This window comes from Diplotaxodon limnothrissa, linkage group LG3 (genome assembly GCF_057381915.1).
Source record: "Diplotaxodon limnothrissa isolate DT_005_m linkage group LG3, D_limnothrissa_male_GT1.1, whole genome shotgun sequence".
Lineage (NCBI taxonomy): Eukaryota > Metazoa > Chordata > Actinopteri > Cichliformes > Cichlidae > Diplotaxodon > Diplotaxodon limnothrissa.
The window spans coordinates 716,108-739,138 of NC_140598.1; the positions used below are offsets into that span (position 1 = coordinate 716,108).

Consider the following 23,031-nt stretch of genomic DNA (forward strand, 5'->3'; position numbering starts at 1 on the left):
TGACACATCACATAAAAACATGTAGTCCAAAGCTAAAAGGACAAACATGTTCACCACAAATACTAAACACAGTGTTAAACAGTCACAGTGAGGCTGAGCTGTGTCAGTTTCACCTCTGACACAACAATCAGTCATTAAAGGAAACTGCAGAGCTGCACTTCCTGTGGCAGCTCGAATCACCTCGATGACTCCGAGCAAACGTCCCTCACACAGAAGCTCAGTTCTGCTTCCTGTGTGATCAGATTATGTTCAGGATGAACTCTGTTCAGGAGGAAACAGTTATCACTGATGATGTTTGAAATAACTTCCAGAAATCCAGTTAGAAGCCAGAGAAGACGAACGTTCGAGCATCATAATTTTTAATGGGACAGGTTACAAAAATTAAACTCTGAACTCTGAGTGTGACCATCATTATCATCTGATAACATCTCTGACTGCAGTATGTGGATTTCACAAAGATTTAGAGCTGAAAAAAGTAACAAGACAAGAAGTTTAACAGAGACGGTTGATAACCAACTGTTTCCTCCAGGTTTTCTCAAGGCAGCAGAGACAAAGAAGTCTTTCCTGATATGTTCATGTTCTGCAAACACAACATGACTCAAATGTCTTCAGCTGCACCACAGATGAGTCCGTGCCGGTATCTACAGTGGCATTCACAAACGTGTTTACAGGCTGACTTTAATGTGTTTCTGCACATGCTTGTCCTCTGGTCATGTGATCATGTGGTTTGTAGGAACGCTCCTCTTCCTCAGAGGATCCACCTGTGCTTCCTCTCCTCTCTCCTCCACCTGTTACAGTGAGGGAACGTCCTCCATGATGGAGGAGCTGCTGGAAAGTGCTGAGAGTTTCCTCCAGAGTGAGACCTCTGTCACAGTTCAGAGGATCTACGGCAGCAGAGACCTTCATGGACACTAAAAGTCTCAAACACACAACAACAACATCACACTGACTCCACTCTGACATCACTGATCAATAATCAAAGAACACACAGATCAAACTGATTGATCAGCATCAGAGGAGTCGGATCAATGGAGCTGCTTCTGTTCCTGATGTCCCCTGTTTGATCCTGGACCTGAACTCTCCCTGCAGAGGAGACACAAGACAGTCAGACAGGGACAAACAAATAAATAAACAAAAAACAAACAAACCAACAAACCTTTGACTTTCAGCAGCACAGTTTTGCCTCTGTGGATGTTTCCCTTCCTTCTAACCACACAGCTGTACCTCCCACTGTCTCTCTCTGTGGGGTGTTTCAGGGTCAGACTGAGGTCTCCAGTTTTCAGCAGGTCTTCATTCATCTTCGTTCGGTCTCTGTAAACCTGGTTCTGTTCTTCAGGCTGGTCAGAGCCGTTCCGATATATGTGGACCTTCCTGTAAAACCCGTTCTTCCACTCCACCTCAGCATCTTCAGGCAGGTTTTGTGTGGTTTTGAAGGGCAGCTGGACAGACTCCGCCCCCTCCTCCACCTCCATCTGACAGACTGAGAGGACAACAAACACAACATGAGCTGTACAGAGAGCAGCAGGTGTCACAGTTGTAGAGAAAGCTAAAGGAAAGAAGCAGATCTGATCAGAAGGTAACAGGAGATCTTTGAGGAGTCATCACTGAGAAGACTTGTTGCTTATTTCATTTTTCATAGAACATCACATTAAGATCAAGAAACATTGATTAGATTTATTTGTCCTTTGTTTTGAGAAGCAGTTACCGTGTCTCAGTTCTCCTGTTGCATTTTCAATTTGGTCACTTCTTTATAAAAATGTTTTTTAAACTAATCTTGTGATAACATGTGGAGATAAAGTGTGAATTTCCCTCCACATATTTGCACCTGATCCTTTCATGTATGTGTATTTTGCTGCAGTAACATCTGGCTGTCACAGCTGGACTGGCTCTTTAACTGGTGTGAGAGCTCTACAAACAGCTTCATGTTGTCAGCTGTACGGACAGGATGATGACTGATGACTCTTTGTCTATAACAGAGATGTTACCCACTGTGATGGACTTCCTTTTACCATGTGACCTTTAACTTCTCATCAGTACTGATCACAACTATTTAACTGACAGGAAACAGATAAGAAGATTACAACATCTGACCTTTGACCTGTATCTACAGCACTGACCTCTAAATTTCAGCTCCACTTGTTTCTTCAGCAGGATGTTTCCCTCCCTGCTGTAGACGGTGCAGGTGTAGGTGTTTGTGTCACAGCCTGTGGGCTGTTTCAGGGTCAGACTGAGGTCTCCAGTTTTCAGCAGGTCTTCATTCATCTTCGTTCGGCCTCTGTAAACCTGGTGCTGTTCTTCAGGCTGGTCAGAGCCGTTCTCATACACGTGGACCTTATCGGTATCACTGTCCATCCACTCCGCCTTAGCATCTTCAGGGAGGTTTCCTGTGGTTTTGCAAAGTAACTGGACAGACTCCACCCCTGATTCCACCTCCACCTGACAGACTAAGAGGACAATAAACACAACATGAGCTGCACAGACAGTAACAGATGATGATGGAGACAGAATTGTCATTTTCTGTTTGTTTAATCCTGAGCAGATCTGGCTGCTTCTTAAAGTCAACTGGTCAGAGTCAAAGCTTTCTTTGAAGGTGAGTCAAGGTGTCCATTGCAGGAAATGTTAAATGTAATGTTTTCTTGAACCAAGGATGGTGGTTCAGGGAAACTAAGAGAGACTGGTCCTGGGTGAGGGGCCAGACTAAGAGCAGTTTATAAGTTATTGTTAAAAACGGGTTCAAATATTGAGGGTGAGCACAAAAACAATAATGGTCCAGAAGAGCTTCAGTCAAACAATGATTTTAATGAACACACACGTGGGGAGATGAACACTGCACCATCAGCATCAATCTCACCTCAAAACTGCACAATAAACTGTTTTATAACATCAGGGCATTTTAATGACGCCCCGTCATGCGTCAAGAAGATACAATACATACACGAGTTTGAAAAACACACACATTCTGTTGACAACTTTTGACACATTTAAAAGGACATCTTCTCCGTCTGCAGGCCAGGCGCTTCCCGGTAATCTTCTAACTCTGTTTATCTCCTGGAACAAACTGTCCCTTAGGCAGACACAATTTCGCAATCACCAGCTTTTGCAACTATTATTTGAAGTCTTACCTAATCATGAGTCTAACTACTGTTTGTGTGTGTGTCTCGACCTCAAAATGCACTCGGCCTCAACCCGCCCGTTGACGCTTCTGGCCTTTTACCAGACAGAAGCTCTCTGTGATAAGTGTAATAATCTTAACTAAGAACATGTGTAATCTATTGAATAAATGCTTTGATGAAATGATAATTAATGTAATGGTAATGATGATGGTTATGAATAGTAGCAGTAAAATATTTCCGTGATCTCTACAATATGCATATTGATGATAGCAGAAGTCCAGAAACCTGGACTGAATGAGGCATACCACTGCTCCTCTGAGAACACTTAACCTGCTCAGGCCTTGACCCACGGGGCTTGTCCAGCCATTCACCGAGTTGTCATTGTTCGACTGATGCTGACAGCCTTCAGTTCCCTGGCATGTCACGAACTGGCACAATGTGCTGAGTCCACACAAAAAGTTTACATAAACAAAAAATATATATTTATTAAAGATATCTAGAGGGTGTAGCCTGCATTTCAGGCTATGGTAACTGGGATAGACTCATCAGTGTGGGGGCATCATTCTGAGCTGCAGCATGCCCCCTTCTCCACTACTACTGCTTGGTAAAGTTAGATAAGTTGGCAGATTTCTCGGGTAAATACAGAAACTCATTCCAAGCAGCTGTTCCTACGTGACTGGTGTTGGAACTTTAAACCACAGTTGCGAAAACGAAAAATAAAAATAACCTATAGTTCATGAAATCCAGTGACGGGTCCTTACCACAGTGGGACTCATTATGCAAATCATTAGGTGACCCCAGAGGGCACAGTGGTGCTCTGTTAACACTGTGTACAAGCTGAGACGATTCGCACCTGGATAATGGTGGAGTACCCACTGTGGGTCAGGGATGAATTGTATTTGTGGGTTCTGTTCATGAGAGAAATAGGAAAAGACTGACTGGTGCCACATCTGGAGTGATGTGGACACTGTATCAGGCAGTTGTGACAAAGAGAGAGCTGAGTGTGAAAGCAAAGCTGTTGATTTGGCTGTGATGGTAGCTCCAAAGTCAGGAATTGTGCATGAGTCCTATTGGGAAGAGCTTGCTTGGGAGTACTTCAGTGTACCCCTGGATGAGTGGCAGGAGAGAAAGGTCACCCACCCTCCTTCCCTGTCATCAGAGGGTTAGCTAGTTTGCTAACTGTATCTACAGCACTGACCTCTGACTTTCAGCTCCACTTGTTTCTTCAGCAGGATGTTTCCCTCCCTGTAGACGGTGCAGGTGTAGATGCCTCTGTCATCATCTGTGGGGTGTCTCAGGGTCAGACTGAGGTCTCCAGTTTTCAGCAGGTCTTCATTCATCTTCGTTCGGTCTCTGTAAACCTGGTCCTGTTCTTCAGGCTGGTCAGAGCCGTTCTGATACACGTGGACCTCATCTTCATCACCATCCATCCACTCCACTTTACAATTTTCAGGCAGATGAGCTGTAGATTTGCAGGGCAGCTGGACAGACTCCACCCCTGATTCAACCTCCACCTGCAGGACTGAGAGAACAACAAACACAGCATGAGCCGAACAGATGGCAGCAGCACTGAGCACATCGTCTTTAATCAGATGAAGTGAAATACTTATGGTGAAAACATATTTGACTGATTCCAGTGGGAGTGAAACAAGTGGAAAAGTTCTAAGCACATCAGATGAAATCCCCCACAAACCAGGACGAAGGAGGGATTCAGGGTCACCTGATCCAGCGTTATCAGAAAGGAAAGGTTTAAGCCTAATCTTGAAAGTAGAGGCTGGTTGTTTCCTATTTTACTTTTAAATACTACTACTACTAGTAGTAGTAGTAGTAGTAGTAGTAGTAGTACTACTACTCTCCATCTATGGGGACTGACATAGCTGCCTCACTGCTAATGAACCCATCATCGTGATGAGGCTGACCTCTGACATGGAGCTCCACTTGTTTCCTCATCAGGATGCTTCCCTCCCTGCTGTAGATGGTGCAGGTGTAGGTGTTTGAGTCTTTGTCTGTGGGGTGTTTCAGGGTCAGAGTGAGGTCTCCAGGTTTCAGCAGATTTTTCTTCATTTTCGTGCGGTCTCGATAACAACTGTTCTGTTCTTCAGGCCGGTCAGAGCCGTTCTCATACACGTGGACCTTCCCACTAATATTTGTCCACTCAACTTTGGTATCTTCAGTCAGGCGAACTGTGGTTTTGCAGGGCAGCTGGACAGACTCCACCCCTGAATCCACCTCCACCTTGTAACCTTAGAGGACAACAAAGCACAACATGATGACATCAGCAGCAGCTGTGATGGTCACATGACCTCCCTGTCCCTCCTTCTCTTCTAGTCTCAGTCAGATTGTGTCTCAGTTTGTTCCTGATGTGTTCCTGACTCGTTCTTTGGTAACTAGTCTGCAGTGTCCTGTAAAGCGCTGCAGACATGTTGGATGAAGAAGAACAGACAGACTGAGCCTCCACAGTCGGCCATGTCTCACACACATCAGCACAGAAACCATGAAGATCTCATGTGTCTGAACATCTGAAGCTCACCTGGCATGAAATAGTGCCGAAAATGAAATAAAAGACCTCCAGAAACAACAACAAGAATCAGGAGAAGAAGGAGAACCAGGAGGACCACGACAGCTGCTGCCCAAGCTGGAAATTGTTCTGTGGAGAAATAAACAAAGGTAAAGAAAAAAAAGAAAAGAAAGATATGATTTTTGAATTATAATTTTTACCACATACCTCTGTTGTTTATCTACAACACTGACCTTTGACCTGCAGCACTACTTTCTGTCTCAGGATGTCTTTGTCCCTGTAGATGGTGCAGATGTATCCTCCACTGTCTCTCTCTGTGGGGTATTCCAGGGTCAGGCTGAGGTCTCCAGTTCTCAGCAGGTCTTCGTTCATCTTTGTGCGACCACAGTAAAGGTCGTCCTGTTTTGTAAGATGGTCACTTCTGTTTACATACACATGGACCATCATGAGTTCACGGTCAGAGCGAGTCCACTCCACTGCTGCATTCTCAGGCAGGTCAGGTGTTGTTTTGCAGGGCAGGAGAACAGACTCTGACCTTTCCTCCACCTTCACCTCCACCTGCTGGTCTGAAAGGACAGTAGATAACAATATAAACTAGAGAAGCAGCAGCAGTGATACTGTTAGCATTGAGTGAGTTCCATCATCTGTTGGACAAAAATCATATTTTAAATCTTTGTAATAAGTATGATGGAGTAATTGGAGTGTACAACCTTTACAGGAATTTAACAACATTTTCATTAACTGTTTATAAATAAGTCATTTTTATACATACTCAAACATTTAAGAGGCTTAAAAAATAACTGGAAAGAATAACATAAGTGTAAAAAGTATGAAGTATAAAGCCGTTAGGCATCTCCAAACACTCCCCCCCCCCCTTCCTGGTTTCTTAGTTTTTTGCATATTTCTGCTTCTACTTCTCAGATTCTGAAGAAATAATTCAGCTTTATTATTTAAGATGTTAGACTGGACTGCTGACCTTTGACATGCAGCTGTATGTCTGTCAGTTTTCGTTCATTCCTTCCATTACTGATGGAGCAGGTGTAGTTGCCACTATCAGTCAGTTTGGGTTTTGTCAAAGTGAGGCTGAAGTCTTTCATTTCCAGACCATCAGGCCTCACTGATGTACGTCCACTGTAACGCTGGTTTCGCTCTTCAAGATTTGGACCTTCTTCTTCTTGCACATGGACAAATTTTGGATCAATATCATTGCGAGTCCACATCAACATAGGGTCCTCAGGCATGACACCTGTGTACTGGCAAGGCAGCAAGACGGAAAGTGCACCTTCATTCACCTCCACGACCACAGCAAAAACATGCTGGAAAGCTGGAAGGACACACAAGGAAAAAGAAAGTTTGCCCCAGCATGCAAAAGCTGGTCTCCAACACACAACTGCAGACACCAGAGAGACAAGTGTTGCACTCAAATACAACCTAAACATAAAGAAATGACCAGGTATCCATCCAACCATTTTCTGCGGGTTATCTGCAGAAAATGGCAGAGGTCTCGGTTCCTGGTCTGCCTACATTATTCTGTAAACTCAGCAGCATCTTCACTTCATTGCCTTTAAGCTAAACATTAATCTCTTCTTAAAATTAACGACTTACTTTTTACTGAGCAAGCAGTTAATTATACAAACATCAGTTAATGCACAATTGCAACCTAATGCTATTCTCTGACTATGTATGGTATTGCCAATTGTGAAGAAGGGCTGATATATAAACTACTGATTTTGAATCAGACACTAATAGACTTTTTTTGAACAAGAGATGAGAATAGGGAGGTTTTGGGAATGCTACTATGCAAGTAACCCATATGGAAAAGATATATATAAATCTTTTAAAGTTTGTATCTGTCTTGTGTGAAACTTGTATGAAAAGCATATAACTGTGAAAACAGATATAAGATCCCTTGAAAAATTATATAATGAAACTTGTATGTTTTGGATACTTACTAAAACAATGTATGAAAGTAATGCGAAAGTGGCCACTTTCATGAGTAAATCACGTAAGCCTTATATGATTTACTCACGAAAGTGGCCACTTTCATGAGTAATCACATATAAGTTTTTACTATTTCTTTTCCGTATGGGTAAAACCAGTGGAAAGGGTTATATGAAAAGGATATAGGACATATGGAACAGCCAACATTTAGACCAACAACGAAGTTACCAGTAGTTCTGCGTTCCAACATCTGGAAGAAGCAACTGCTATCACAGCTACTGGTAAGATAGAGCAAAAGGATTGTGGAGAGGGGAAGCCTGGATGTCACGTGGCAGTGATCAATGAGATTTTTAGCTATAAGATGAACAGCCAAAAGTAGCAGTACCCTTCATGTAGAAAGAGAGTAGAGTCCAAGGTCCAGGCAGCAAGGAGGGAAGTTAGCCAACTATCTGAGCGGCAGAAGGGCATGATGAAAAAAGGGATGGCTTAGAAATACAGCAAGCTGCCCATACCTGTGACAAGTAACCACCACTGTGGCAGGCAACCAGGAAAGGCTATCCAACATGAAGAATCAGAGAGCATCAAGCCTTGTCATGATTCATGCAGACTTGCTAAAGAAGCTGCACTCCCTGAATGGCTGGCTAACTGAAGGCCAGACAGTCCCCAAGGAGCACCAGAAGGGACTGGTCCCATCCAACTACCAGCCAATAACCTGCCTCAGTACTACATACTACATGGAAGCTCCTGTCAGGCATCATAGCGGCTAAGATGAACAGGCACATGGCTCAGTACATGAGCGGGCCACAGAAAGGGACTGGCAAGAATACCAGAGGACTGAAACTCCAGCAGCTGGAAGATAGAGCAGTCATTCGAGACTGTAACACCAGAATGACAAACCTGTGCAAAACCTGGATTGACTACAAGAAAGCCTATGACTCAGTGCCCCACACTTTGATCCAGGAATGCCTACAACTACACAAGATTAACAGGACCCTAAGAGTCTATGTGGAATTCAGTGGCAATGTGGCAAACAACACGAGAGGCCAACTTCAAGGAAATAATACAAGTTACCATCAAGTGTGGGATCTACCAAGGAGACGCTCTGTCCACTGGTGTTCTGCAAAAGCCTAAACTCCCTCAGTGAGATCAGTGACAAGACACAAGACGGGCTGTGGATACCAACTACAGAGTGGAGCAATCATCAGCCACCTCCTCTACATGGATGACATCAAGCTGATGAAATATCTGTGATGAGTACAGCCTGGAAATCACGAGGTCAAAATGGGAGACAACCCCAAGGGTGGTGGCGAATGACCAAGCTAAGATCCTCTGGGACTTCCAGGTACAGACGGACAAAATCGCGGTGGCTAACCAACCAGACATAGTAGTGGTAGACAAACAGAAGAAAACAGCCATAGTGATAGATGTAGTGATAGCAAATGACAGCAACATCAGGAAGAAGGAACACGAAAAGCCTGAAGTACCAAGGGCTCAGAGAAGAGCTCGAGAAGATGTGGAGGGTGAAGGTAACAGTGGTCCCAGTGGTAATAGAAGGAGTAGATCTGGTGACTCCCAAGCTGGGTGTGTGGCCCCAAGCAGATCCCAGGAACAACATCGGAGATCTCTGTCCAGAAGAGCGCAGTCCTAGGAACAGCTAAGATACTGCGCAGGACCCTCAAGCTCCCAGGCCTCTGGTAGAGGATCCAGGCTTAAAGGAGATAGACTGCCTGCAGGGTGAGAGATCTGCACAACACACACAGCAGCTGATTGTAACATGAGCTCATCTGAAAGCCACCAAGAAGAATCCAGAGATTTGAAAGTTGCTGCTTTGGATTGTTAGTTTGATCTGAATCAGAATCCAGTGTTTGATGGAAATCTCCTCCTGCTGCACTTCAACACATTAAAGAGAGAGAGATGAAAGAAAAGCTGATGATGAGAGCAGAGAGAGGAAGGTGTACTTACCGTGCAGGAGCATCACAAACACCACAAACATCTTCATGTTTGATCACAGATCAAAGATCTCACACACAATGATGCAGATGTGACCCTCAGCAGCTGGATTTCCTCTCCATAGACGTGTTTCCATGCAGATCATGGACATAAAGCAGGATGAAGAGTGTGAAAGAACTTCTTCCACTACAGTATTCATTACAGCACTGTGGCACTCCACAAACCCTCACACTGTCTCAATCCCTGTTTCCAGTTTGACTGAGAGAAGGCCTGAAGCTCAGCCAATCACAGGACAGGATATGATCAGCTGACACAGCTGCAGGGATTTGAAGATTGACAGAAAGTTGATCAACAGGTGTGAAACTATGAGGAAACTCAACAGTCTCCCCTTTCTTAGGTGTTATCTTTGTCAGTCTGCCATGAGGTTTGGCTCCACACACTAAATCTGAAATGTAAAAACAAAACCGAGATTAAAAAAACTGAAGAGCAAAACCTTTCAAACCTGTTCAATATGTGAGACTGAAATACACTGAAAGCTTGATGGCTACGGGAACTTTAAGAAACCACGGAGTCATATGCAGTATGTACCTAACTATATTTTGTGTGCATGCTCCAAGTAGTAGTAACCTATCATTGCACTCTGTAGGGTCCCAGGTTTCTGTTCCAGAGACACCTGGATGAGAATCAAACCCAACCAGGAGAAACCTTCAGTCTTCACATCAACTCAGGTGTTTTTGTGCGACACAGAGAATATGAACAGATGGTTTCTACATGCATGGTTCCCACCACGAAGCATAGAGGAGGTAAAAAGCCTAGAAAAACATTAAATGAGAAGGTGTGTCCCAACATTTTACTCAGTGCTTTGCAACTGGCATAATTTGTGACAGTTTAAATCTCTTCTCTATTGAAGAGCAGAAATTAATAGTTTCACACCTGTTGATGAACTTTGGCCGACACAAAGTTCATCAACAGATGTGAACCTATGAGGAAGCTCAACGACCTCCTCTTTCCTCAGAGGTGATCTGTGGCAGTCTGCCATGTGCAGCTGCACAGACCCAGCGTGAGCTCTCTGAAAGCTGACTGGGACCTTTTTAAAGAAGTGTTATTTCTAATTTAAAACATGAGAAATATATTCAAATGTCTGATGAAATAAGTATGACCTCATTTCAAACTGCAGCTATATTTCTTAATTTTTAAGAGCCAGTAAATGGTTATTGTGAAATGATAATATACAAAAATTTGAAATAAACTCAAATTTATTTCAATGAAATAAATTATTTTGATATAAGTGTTTTGTGATGAATACAGCAGACAGTAACCCTTCTGTGTGCAGCGGTGCTCTGCTTTCCTGAGCAGACAGTAAACGCAGCATGCAGAGTCCTGTCTGTCCTCAGTGTGTCAGCACAGCTTCAGTTCACAGGACACTTTCATTAGTCATCCCTTTATTTCTCTGTTACATTCATTTCAACATTTAAATCATTAGAAATGATTCTGTATATTGTTCAACTAAATGAAAAGACATGAAAATAAGAATTTCCAGGTTGGCCTCAGTTTCATCCTGATACTGACATCAGATAAATTCTATTTGTAGTTTCTGCTCCGTAGGTTTTTGGTGGAGACTGAAGCTCATCAGATCCTGAGAGCAATCCAAGACATTTATTCAACCCTTAGAGGTGAAGGTTGTTACCATGGGAACCATAGATCTTAAATCTTAATGTTTAGAATAAGGATTTTTATTTTAACAATCTCTGGGGAAATAAATGTTTCTCTGTTTAAAGCTGTAAATCTGCTGCTGAGGAGAGTCCAGAGACATTTCCACAGATGTGTACAAATGTAATAATCAAAGAAGAATTTTATTATTTAACCATAATAATAAAAAAGAAATCAGAGAAAAATGAAACACCAGGTGATGATTTCAATATAAGACTGAATAACTTCCTGCTGCTGGTTTCGGGTGCTCTGTGCAAAGCTCTTTGGAGCTGGAGGATAAAGAAACAGCTTCTGCACATGTGAGCAGCATTATGGGCGAGTGTGGTCGTGACGCTGAGCCTGTGGGTGTCTGCAGAGACCCTCTCTCTCACTCTGTTAATGAAGCCTATGTCACCTGGAGCCCAGCAGACTGGAAACTAGAATCAGGTCTTTATCTGTGCGGAGGCGCAAAGCGAGGTCATGAACATGAACACATATCTACCTTATTGTGACTGCCTGGATACTCAGTGAAGGACACTTCTGCAAGAATAATCAGCGTAAAATAGTTTCCCTGTCATGTCCTGTCACAAAGTTTCTAAATATTTCGCACTAATTCTTATTCAGTTTCATGCATATTTATTGTCATCAGCTTTTGAGATTTATCAGGTTCGATGATGTCACACGACACAGAAGAAACTGAAGCTGATTGGATCATAATCAGCCACACACGTATGTTTCCAGCTGGAAACACACACACACACACACACACACACACACACACACACACACACACACACACACTCTACCTCACATATCTACAGAAGGAGATGATGCCTTTGACACAGCGGCACAGGCATGAATGTTTGTTCTAAACACAACAACATCTGCACACTGTGACATGTTTGATGTGTCAAACTCAGCTCCTCGTGTGTAACTGTCACAGTGGGAAAGAAGGCCTTATCACTGCCTGACAAACTACAGATGAAACCACACTCAGGTGCTCACAGATGACTTTTTACAAAAGCTTCTCTGTTGCTGTGCACACACACAAACAGCACTTTACACAACATCAGAGGAAGACGCTGCAGCTACAACAGGAAGTCCCTGAGACTCTGTGGGCTCAGAGTAAACACGATGTAGGCCTGATTAAAGGTGCAGAGCCCCAAACCTGATTAGGTTACCATGTTTGAAATCTTGCCACACTGCTGCCTGCTGGAGACACCACTGCTGCTGCGACGCTGCCTTCTCATTATTCAACACTGCTGCTGCTGAGCTGGATGCTCTCAACAGAAACAATCTGCACCACCTGCAGGTAGACTTTAGGTGTTGTGGTTCTGCTGCATTATGGAAACCTGATGGTGACGCTGCTCGATGCTGCTGCTGTTTGTCAGAGTCCAGCTCACAACCCAGTTTCTGGTTTCCATGCCAGAGTAAACACGGCTGCTAAGCAACAGCTGAGCGGGAGGTGTCTCACACAGAGAGAAGTATGGCTGCACTCTCAGGATGGTGTTGTGTTTTTCTGCTTTGATAAACATTTCCTTTCCCTTCGTGCTCTTTGGCCTCGTGGGTGGATCATGTTTGGAGGCCTTCCCAACATCTAAACAAGATAATGCAGCAGTGCTGCCCGAGGTCGTTCCCAGATGAAACAGTTATCACGCAGGAGGAAGGAGAGAATCTCACACTGAAGCTGAGCCTGTGATCAGACTGGACTCTCACAGACAAATTCATGTTGTTGTTTACAGCTGTCTGCCAGCAGGAACACACACTGTGACAACACTATGAAACTCTTTCTGCTGCACATCTGTGTGCGTCCACCTGTTCTCCACTGTGCACAGTGTGTAAATGATGTGAGTGTAACCCTCCACCTGCAGTAAAGACTGCAGCTGTTGAAGCAGAGACATCCTGTTTCCACTGAGTTTAGCTCTCAGCTACATGTTACTGGTGAGTCTATTTAGGAAATCTGCCCTTCAGTTTGACCTCTGACCTTTGCCTACAGTACTGACATCAGTATCTACAGCAGGTGCTGGGGTTTGTTGCTGACCTTTGACCTCTAAATGAACGCTTGTCAGTCTTTGCTCTCCCATCACTGATGGAGCAGGTGTAGTTGCTGCTGTCAGTCTGTTGGTTTTCTCAGAGTGAGACTGAATCTGTGTGATGTGTGACCATCGTAGCGCTGTGTTTCTCCTCTAAGATCATCTCCTCCTCCTCGTGCACAGATTTGGCATCAGCTGAAGAGTCCACATCACTGTGGCCTTCTAAAGTATGAAGCTGAGTACTTGCAGTCGTGTTTGTTCGTTATTACAAACACATTCCTCTGGACACAGACCAGCTACACACAGCTCTGCATCTGCTGACGTCTTTAGAAATAACTCTGAAGTCACTCTGACCTCTTTGTGAAATGTTTCAGTCTTTGTATTATAAATGCTGCTCGAGCTTCTACCCCCTTACAAACTTTATCCTCCTCTCTGGTAAATCAAAGTAAGGAAACACAAGGGAAGAAAAGAAATGAATAAAACAGCTTTGAGGAAAATTAAACAGCAGCCCAGTCTGTGTCCTCTGTGAGACCTTTGAAAAACAATGAAAATCTCTAAACATTAAGTCAAATGTGACCCAGAGTTCACTGGGTCAGACCTCAGCACTCTTTGTGTTCTGGATATGACTGATTAGAGATCAGCAGGTATGAACTCACCACCTACTGACCACTCAGTTCTGTGGAATAGCACCACTGTCTCTGGCAGATCTCTGTGCAGACAGTGGGAGGGTCTGAAGTCTTTGTGTTTCCCTGATGAGCTTCAGTAATAAAGATTTTTAGACTTTAACAGTGTCACAACAAATCTGTTCCTATATAGGCTTTCATATATATTCAGACCGTCCATTCCAAGTAGTATGTCAAGCCTACACTTGAATCCTGTGTTTGTGTTTATTCTTGCTCTCAGACCATTAAACAACATTTTTAAGAGGCTTTAACAAATCTGACATTTATTCTTTATAAGCGGGGTGTTCCTGTGGCTGCGGGAAACTTGGTAAAATGAATGTGTTGTCCTGTCCCAGCCCTCTCCTACCATGGCCGCTCTCCAAGACATTTTTTATCCGAAGGCTGTGCAGCTCATGATACAGGAGACGTGTAATTCCCCTGCTGCTGCTGGTTTTAGGTTTTTGTTGTTTCTGTTTCTTTAAATAGAAGCCGACACAGCAAAGATGCTTTGTGTTTTCTGTTCTGTGAGCCGACACAGACATGTTTGTTACAGGATGGATTATGATGATTGTGGGTCAGATATTCATGCTCCCCTCAGGACTTGTATAATGTTTATTAGCATCGGGACCAAGTGAAGAAACCAGATATGAGCATATTGGTAGTTTGTGCTTTCATCTAATGAAAGCATACTGTACTGTAAGAACAGAGGTTTATGGCTCCATAGTGTAGAGGTTAACATGTTCAGTGGTGACAATACTCGCCTTTGTGTTGCATTTGGTGTAAAACATGCAGAGCTGTGTGCTGTGTCTTGTGATGAGGGAGCAGCTGAAAGTAGCTGCTGTACGAACACGTCCATCACTGAGTGATCTGTTTGAGGGGACGGAGGTGAGTCTGTCACTTGGATCTACATCCGGATGAACAGAATCAAGTTTTTAGGACGATCATAGTACGACTTTACAGAAATAAAGTAAACTACAGTGAGGGGCTTCATTTAGTAAACTCATGTTACAGAGTTTGTCGTTTGAATGCTTAAACCACTGCGACCACTGCAGAGAACAACAGCAATCTCTCCTCCTCGACCAGGACAGGTTTACCGTCCTCTTCTAAATGTCACACAATAACAAAATGGACTCAAAACCCAAACTGGACAAAAGGGAAGTTAACCCAGAGTTTGCTCATACGTTCACATGAAAGAGGCGGGGCTGGCAGCATGTAACCAATCAAAGGGGGTGTTAGATGGATCACATGACTCCACAAAAAATGATCCCTACGAGCTCCACCTACGAGAGACTTATTATCAGATAGGGATGAAAAATCTATAAAAGAACACTATTGTGAAAACGAATGCTGCAGCAAATCATTAACCTGCTGATTTAAAGCACAGAGCAGTGAAATAAAGGTTTTGCTTCCAGTCGATGGTTTTGCTGCTGAGCGCGCTCTCAGTGCTGCTGATTATTTCTCAGGTGATGGCTGCACATTAAACTGGACCAACTGAAACTATAACGCTTATTGTCCAACAGCCTGTGGAGCTTCATTTTCAGGCACATCACAGTGTGAGTGGTTGAACAGGTGTTCACTGCTATGCAGATGACACCCAGCTTTAACCATGAAGCCAGATAACACTTGCAAATATATAAGACTGCTTTCTTCCATTTGTGCAACATCTCTAAAGTTAGAAATATCCTGTCTCAGAGTGACGCTGAAAAACTAGTTCATGCGTTTATTACTTCCAGGTTGGACGACTGTAATTCATTATTATCAGGATGTCCTAAAAACTCCCTGAAAAGCCTTCAGCTAATCCAAAATGCTGCAGCAAGAGTCCTGACAGGGACTAGAGAGAGAGAGCATGAAGTGGCTGCTTGGTGTCTCCAGTGTAGGTCTGAGAACTGCTCGCTGCTCTGCACAGCATACTCTATGTTTGTTCACTTTTTTTCCAAACTGCTTAGACGACCATGACCTGGATGACTGAGACACTACACAGACTTGGAGTTTAAAGCATCTTGAGACGACTGTTGTTGTAATTTGGGGGTACATAAAGAGAAAGAAAGAAATCTAGAAAGTCAGAGCAGCTGTCTGTGTTATGACCATCAATACGATCATACTTCAAATAGCAATACCATCATGTTCAATGAATCCAAATCAACCTGATGATCAAATGACCTCAGATGAGCTGCTTCCTCCAACCAAACTGAATCACTGAGTGGATTTGTTCCCTCTGTAGTGTTGAACATGAACAGCTTAGCAGGATGAAGAAAACGAGACAAAACCTCAGTGTGTAAGAACAGGATCAGAGCCTGAAGTGAGAAATTCCTCCATGATCTACATCCAGACTTCAGTAGAGCCAAACAGACTCAGACTGTCTGCTGGACTCTTCCACACATTCAGAGCTCAACATATACACTACACACTAAATAGTTGTTGCTGTTTCAGACTCTGAATCTGAAGCTCAGCAGTGTGTTTCCTGTTTTTAATGTCTTTACATTGTTCCTTAAAGGTTCCTCCAAGTTTTCTCACTGTTCCTCTGATCCATGCAGATCATCATTACAGGCATTCAGCTTTCTTCTTCTACTCCTTCTCTGTGTGCCATGTCCTGTTTGAATCATCCATCTGTAGTCAGGAGCAGCCGCTCCATTACAAGCACCACAGCAGAACAACAACACTGGATCAGATTAAATTGTTATGACCGAGGTTAAATTCATAGAACAATAATTATTATAATATGTTAGATCAAAACCAAATTGACAAGTTAAAAAAGGCGACCTGTGATCATGCTGTTTGACATCACTGATCAATCACACAGATCAAACTGATTGTTACGGCCCGTCTAGACCAGCGGTCCCCAACCGTTTTTGCGCCACGGACCAGTTTGTGCCCGACAATATTTTCACAGACCGGCCTTTAAGGTGTCGCGGATAAATACAACAAAATAAAACCAGTACCGGTACCGAAAAAAATAAGATTTATTCATAATACACGTGAAAAGACCCAGGAAAACAGAGTTAACGAAAAAACGAAAACAAAATAACGCTGAAAACCGATAAAAACCCTGAAAACCATACATTTCACACCCGAGTCTCACTCTCGCAGCCCGGTACCAAACGACTCACGGACCGGTACCGGTCTGTGAGAGACCGGTGTACTCATTATCATCCTCATCAGTCTGTGTATTTAAGCCCTCTGTTTCTACTCGTTCACTGTCGTGTCATTGATGTTGTCCTTCCCGTGTGTTCCCTCAGTTCAGTCCGCCATTCAGTTGTCCAGCCAGTCAGTGTCCATTCACCCACTCCTTATAATAAACCTCACCTACCTGCCAGTCCTGCGTTTGGGTTCCTTCTTCCTCGCCTCCACACAACATGTGAACACTGCAAGGTCAAAGTTCTGTTTTATATTAATACATCTTCCTGTGTGTGAGTCACCTGGGGTTTGGTTCCTCTCCGGTCTGGCAAAGGGCTGGGAGAGCTGAAGTACCACTGTCAACCGTCATGCCTCATTGCCTGGAGGGTGTTTCAAGTTTGTTTAATTGTTTTGTATTAGTTGGTTATATGGCAGCCATTTTGTTTTCCTCTGTGTGTGTCATGTGTTTTAGCTAAACCAGTATTAACGTTCCCCCGTGTGTCATTTCAGGAGGTCAGTTTGTCTTATGTTTGCTTGAGGTTTCGTTAATTGTTACCTTGAGCTTAGTCTATTGAGTTGACCTGTTTTGCTGGTCTGCCTGTTTAAGTTTTGGCTTTGTTAAATATCTTTTTATACTTTTGGGTCAATAAAATCCAATTTTTTAAATTAAACATCTGTGTCCTTTATGCTTTACTGCTTGGTCCCTGAGACAATGATACAAACAACATACTCAAAGAAATTAAACCAAATGACAGCAGCGTACCTCCAAAACTAACAAAAACAGGAGAAAACAGTGATCAAATACAAAGGCAGTCCACCCCTACATGCTGCTGTGTAAATATGTTGTCTCCATGTAGTTAGCCAATCTGCAGGCACCGTCTCTGGGTGCATATGAGAGACAACATTACGACAGCAGTCATAACACTGATTGATCAGCCGTCAGAGGAGTCGGATCAATGGAGCTGCTTCTGGTCCTGATGTCCCCTGTTTGATCCTGGACCTGCAGAGGAGACACAAGACAGTCAGACACAATCACACAAGCCAGCAAACAAACAGACAAACCAACCTTTGACTTTGAGCAGCACAGTTTTCTTTCTGATGAAGGTTCCCTTCCTCCACACCAAACACTTGTACTCTCCACTGTCTCTCTCTGTGGGCTGTTTCAGGGTCAGACTGAGGTCTCCAGTTTCCAGCAGGTCTTTGTTCATCACAGTTCGGTCTTTGTAAACCTCGTGCTGTTCTTCAAATTGGTTTGGGCCGTTTGTAAACACGTGAGCCTTCTGGAACGGCTCGTAGCGTTCCCATATCACTTGAATTTCCCCCGACAGGTGTTTTGTTGTTTTAAAGGGCAGCTGGACAGACTCCACCCCCTCCTCCACCTCCACCTTCACTGGAATCACTGAAAGAACAGCAAACACAGACAGCAGCAGGTTTTCAGAGGTGTAGAGAAATACCATGTCCTGTTTGAATCATCCATCTGTAGCTTCACTGAATGCTGGAGGTTCGAAGAGTCTAAAGCACAAAGTCTGATTTGTGTTTACGGAGCAGCTCAGAGCAGATCTTGCTGTTCTCACAGGGGGAACGTTATCAGGTTTTCTCCTGGAGGTCAAAGTTCAGCAGGTGTTTGTTCACTTCTCCTTTTACACTCTGATCCTCGAGGACACAGGAGGAGCTTTCAGACCAAACTGTCGTGCAGACTCTCTGAGAGGAACTGCCCACTGAGGAGCTCCTCCGACATCTACAGACTAACAAAGACTTGTTTTCTGTTTGAATGACACCACCAGCGGGGACAGGCTAATGTAATGGAAAAAGGTCTCCCCAATCTTACTGGTGGAATTTGAAAAGAATACAAAAAACTATGATCCCACGAATGAGAAATGTGGGTGTTACACAACTCTTATAGCAAGGGGATATAAAATATAAAAGGAAGACACAAAGTGGTCCTATCTACATAAGCAACTGAAGTTTGTATATGCAGGTAACAATGTACAGAAATATTAATAGAAAACTGTACGGAGTAAGATAGCAGTAAGATGAACAATGGGCTGTGACGGCAGTTCTTTGATCATTAATATCCAAATTAAATATTTACATATTAATGAATAAATTAGCGGAACAAGTCAAGAAACCCCAGAGGACACCTGCTAACTATATGCATTATGGGTAGTGTAGTATGAGAGACTCACCTGACACCAAGGCATGACGGAAATGAAACAAAAGACTCGCAGCAACAACTACAAGAAGAAGCAGGAAAACCAGGAGAACTGTGGCCCAGGATGGAAACGGTTCTGTGGACAAACAAAACAATATCACATGACTGCTGAACGCTGTACTCAATCTGCACTGACCTCTGACCTGTAGCTACATCTCTGACCTTTGACCTGCAGCACTACTTTCTGTCTCAGGATGTCTCTGTCCCTGTAGATGGTGCAGATGTATCCTCCACTGTCTCTCTCTGTGGGGTATTTCAGGGTCAGACTGAGGTCTCCAGTTCTCAGCAGGTCTTCGTTCATCTTTGTGCGACCACAGTAAAGGTCGTCCTGGTGGTCGCTTCCATTTGAACACCCATGGACCATCATGAGTTCTCGGTCAGAGTGAGTCCACTTCACTGTGGTGTCCTCAGGCAGGTCAGGTGTTGTGTTGCAGGGCAGGATGACGGAGTCTGAGCCTTCCTCCACCTTCACCTCCACCTGCTGGTCTGAGAGAACAAGAAACCACAGTATCAGCAGCAGCAGTCACACTGATGATAATCAAAGCATCTGTGTTTGTGATGGTCCTGTGTCTTTGACCCAGTCTTTGAGCTGAAATTATAAAATGTTCATATTTGAGTTTTCTATTATATTTACATTCTATTTTATATGGCTTTTGTATTCTTTTAGTGCATCTGACTTTTTTTAGTCAGAACAGTTTGTCTCTGTGTCCTGTCCTCAGTGTGCTCATGCTAGTTTACCTCAGATTTCCTCAGTCATGGTCTCTTTGTCTCCCCAGTTTTGTTTTGATGTTTCCAGACTGGTTGTGTTTATAAAATGTTTCTGCCATTTTTTAGGTTTAGATTACTAGAAAGACCCTTTCTACTACCTTCTACTGTGACCTCTGACCTGTGTCAGCACTGTACTCATGTTTGACTTGTAATTACAAAGGTTATTGGGGTTTTTGACCTTTGACATGCAGCTGTACGTCTGTCAGTTTCAGTTCCTCCCTTTCAGTGCGGATGGAGCAGGTGTAGTCGCCACTATCAGTCAGTCGGGGGTTTCTCAGAGTGAGGCTGAAGTCTCCAGTGTCCAGAGCATCAGGCCTCATTGACGTGCACCCGCTGTAACGCTGGTTTTGTCCGCTCAGATCATCAGTTTCTTCTTGTCTCAGATGGACAGATTTGGGGTTGAGATCAGTGCGAGTCCATATCATTGTGGGGTCCTCAACTACAAAACCTGTGTACTGACAGGGCAGCAGGACAGACTTTGCCCCCTCATACACCTCCACCATCACAGCCAGGACATGATGCGAAACTGGAAGGAGACACAAAAAACAGAAACACTAATTAACTATAATTAGCCCATATAATGAGGATAGAAAGAGACTGAAATCCCCCTGACTTTTCTCTCCCTACATCTGAGCAAGTGTGGAAAGGTTTAATATCATTTATGTGTGAAATGATAAAGCTCTAAAAAAGAGCTTTTCCATACAGTGGGATGCAAAAGTTTGGGCAACCTTGTTAATAGTCATTATTTTCCTGTATAAATCGTTGGTTGTTACAATAAAAAAATGTCAGTTAAATATATCATATAGGAGACACACAGTGATATTTGAGAAGTGAAATGAAGTTTATTGGATTTACAGAAAGTGTGCAATAATTGTTTAAACAAAATCAGGCGGGTGCATAAATTTGGGCACTGTTGTCATTTTATTGATTCTAAAACCTTTAGAACTAATTATTGGCTCGGTAAGCTCAGTGACCCCTGACCTACATACACAGGTGTATGTAGAAAGTGTAGCTGCACTGCAGGAGCTACGTTTCAGATAACAGAAAATTGCTGTCTGGGTTTCCCATGAACTGTTGAAAGACTGCACGAGATGAATTCAAGCTATCTAATGGATAGCCACAGATAGTGGATATCTAATTATGCAATTAGACCCATTAGTCTGACACAGAGACAGACAACTATTCACACCTACGGGCAAATTAGAATCACAGATTAACCTCAACCCCACTGACTGCATGTCTTTGGACTGTGGGAGGAAATCCTGAGAGAACCCACTCATACACGAGGAGAACATGCAAACTCCACACAGAAAGGCCAGATGCTGCAGTGAACTCAGGACGTTCTTACAGTGCATCAGTAAACTCATCGACTCGTGAATTTTCTTCTCTCCTTCTTAAATCCTGCCCTCTGAGGCAGCATCAGAATTATGATGCGAATGCTCTGTTGCCAAGATCAGCTCCGTCTCCTCTGGTTCATGTGTTTCTTTTATCTTTTTGTTTCTTAATTTCTATTTGTGTTGTTTCAGTTATTAAAAATGTATCTGGTGTACAGTATGATGATGTCTAAGGCAGGACAGGCAGGAGGAAAACATGGGTGGAGGAGACTTTAGGAAGATGTAATAAATGACTAGAGCACAAATAGAAATGAACAGCATATCGCCAACTGCTCTATTGGTAAGAGAAAGAACAACAAATGTACAACATCTGGAAAATAAACATCTAAAAATTCACAGCTACATAAATCCACTTAAATCTTATCATGGTGTGTGTGTGTGTGTGAGAGAGAGCGAGCGAGAGCGTGTATGTCTTCAAGTTAGGCGCACACACATTTTATAATAATTTATATAATATAATGTGTTTTTCTGGATACACTGTGCTTTTTCAGCATTCAAAGATTGATGACACCGTGTCAGAGCACTGGCTATGAATTTCAGAAGGATCAGGCCTTAACTTAACAGAAAAGTTAGCAATAGTTCTTTTCCTATTACAGCTACATCCACGTCTGTCGTGCCTAGGCTGCTCATAGGGCTGGGTATCATCACTGATTTCTATAATCCATTCGATTCCGGTTTTCAAAGTCCCGATTCGATTCAACTTAGCCTCAGACAGTCAGAAATATTATAATTCTGATCATTTATCAGTACTGACTTCATCAGAATTGTGAACATCACAGCAGATGCCTTTGTGTGAAAGTAACTGAGAATAAAACACAGAAAAACATGAAGGAGATTTTCCTGGTCTGGCTTTTTATAGCAGATAACCTTAAAAATATTCTACAATGTTCTGCATATAAAGTTTAAATTTCTTCAGTATTGAACAACAGAAAAAACAGGCTTTCTTGTCCGAGGTCATTTAAGTGAAAAAAGAAAAAGACAGCAGCCACAGCGCTGTAAACAACGGTAGACTGGTGGGTAATAAGCGAATGAATAATACAGAAAACAGAGATTGGAGACGGGAAACTGTTCTTGAAGTACAGAGAGAGAGAGAGAGAGAGAGAGAGCTAGCCGTGCATGAAGTGTGATTTTAATAGTCGTGGAAGCAAAACAGCAAAATTCATGACGACATTGATCAAATGTGAAGCGCAGTTTGCTGCTTCTTTTGCTGCTGGCTCGGTGGATTTTGGTTGGAGAGACAAAACCTGCAGCTCAGAATCAGCGCAAAAAGACGCAATCACAGCGCGGACCGGACGCATCAGGATCGCTGAGCTCCGACAGCGTGTCCGTCTGCGGGCCGTCGGGTGAGAAAGCCGAGAAAGACAAAGCTGATTCTGATGCGTCGGCTCTGTGTTTACGTCTTTGTGTGGAGTCTGTGTACCTGCTCTCATCTGCTGTTCGGTTGTTGTTGAAATGGTTTTGTGAGCTTTAATCTGAGAATCTGGCGTTTCTGGCAAAACACAGTTATATTTAAAAGTCGATTCAGGGTTTAATGAATCGATATCGCTTTATTCAAGCTACTCACCTCCCACTTCCACCTGCACTTTCTACTGGACCACGGCCAATCAGAGAGGTCCCGCCCCTGACTATCTCTGATT

The 23,031-nt window shown here is 43.3% G+C and overlaps 1 protein-coding gene across 1 annotated transcript; it reads right to left on the bottom strand.

The window, feature by feature from the left end:
• Positions 1-976: 976 nt before the first annotated feature.
• Positions 977-21,367, bottom strand: LOC146634217 (uncharacterized). The gene is made up of 14 exons (XM_085349877.1): positions 21,230-21,367; positions 20,179-20,554; positions 19,395-19,718; positions 19,207-19,308; positions 18,106-18,410; positions 17,944-18,020; positions 17,784-17,791; positions 6,608-6,955; positions 5,865-6,197; positions 5,033-5,356; positions 4,312-4,635; positions 2,118-2,444; positions 1,157-1,480; positions 977-1,083 (listed from the first exon to the last, which is right to left on the bottom strand). The coding sequence occupies exons 1-14, from the start codon at positions 21,365-21,367 to the stop codon at positions 977-979; spliced, it is 3,417 nt and encodes a 1,138-aa protein (XP_085206003.1).
• Between the last annotated feature and the right edge of the window lie 1,664 nt (positions 21,368-23,031).

Bases quoted from the DNA above. Each gene is read 5' to 3' on its own strand.
- LOC146634217 (XM_085349877.1), bottom strand. From the start codon at position 21,367: ATGAGTTTACTGATGCACTGTAAGAACGTCCTGAGTTCACTGCAGCAT. The intron at 5,357-5,864 runs GTCAGTGTTGTA...TTGTCCTCTAAG, and splicing joins AGTAGTGCTGCAGGTCAAAG to GTTACAAGGTGGAGGTGGAT. The intron at 1,084-1,156 runs GTTTGTTGGTTT...TCTCCTCTGCAG, and splicing joins TGTGCTGCTGAAAGTCAAAG to GGAGAGTTCAGGTCCAGGAT.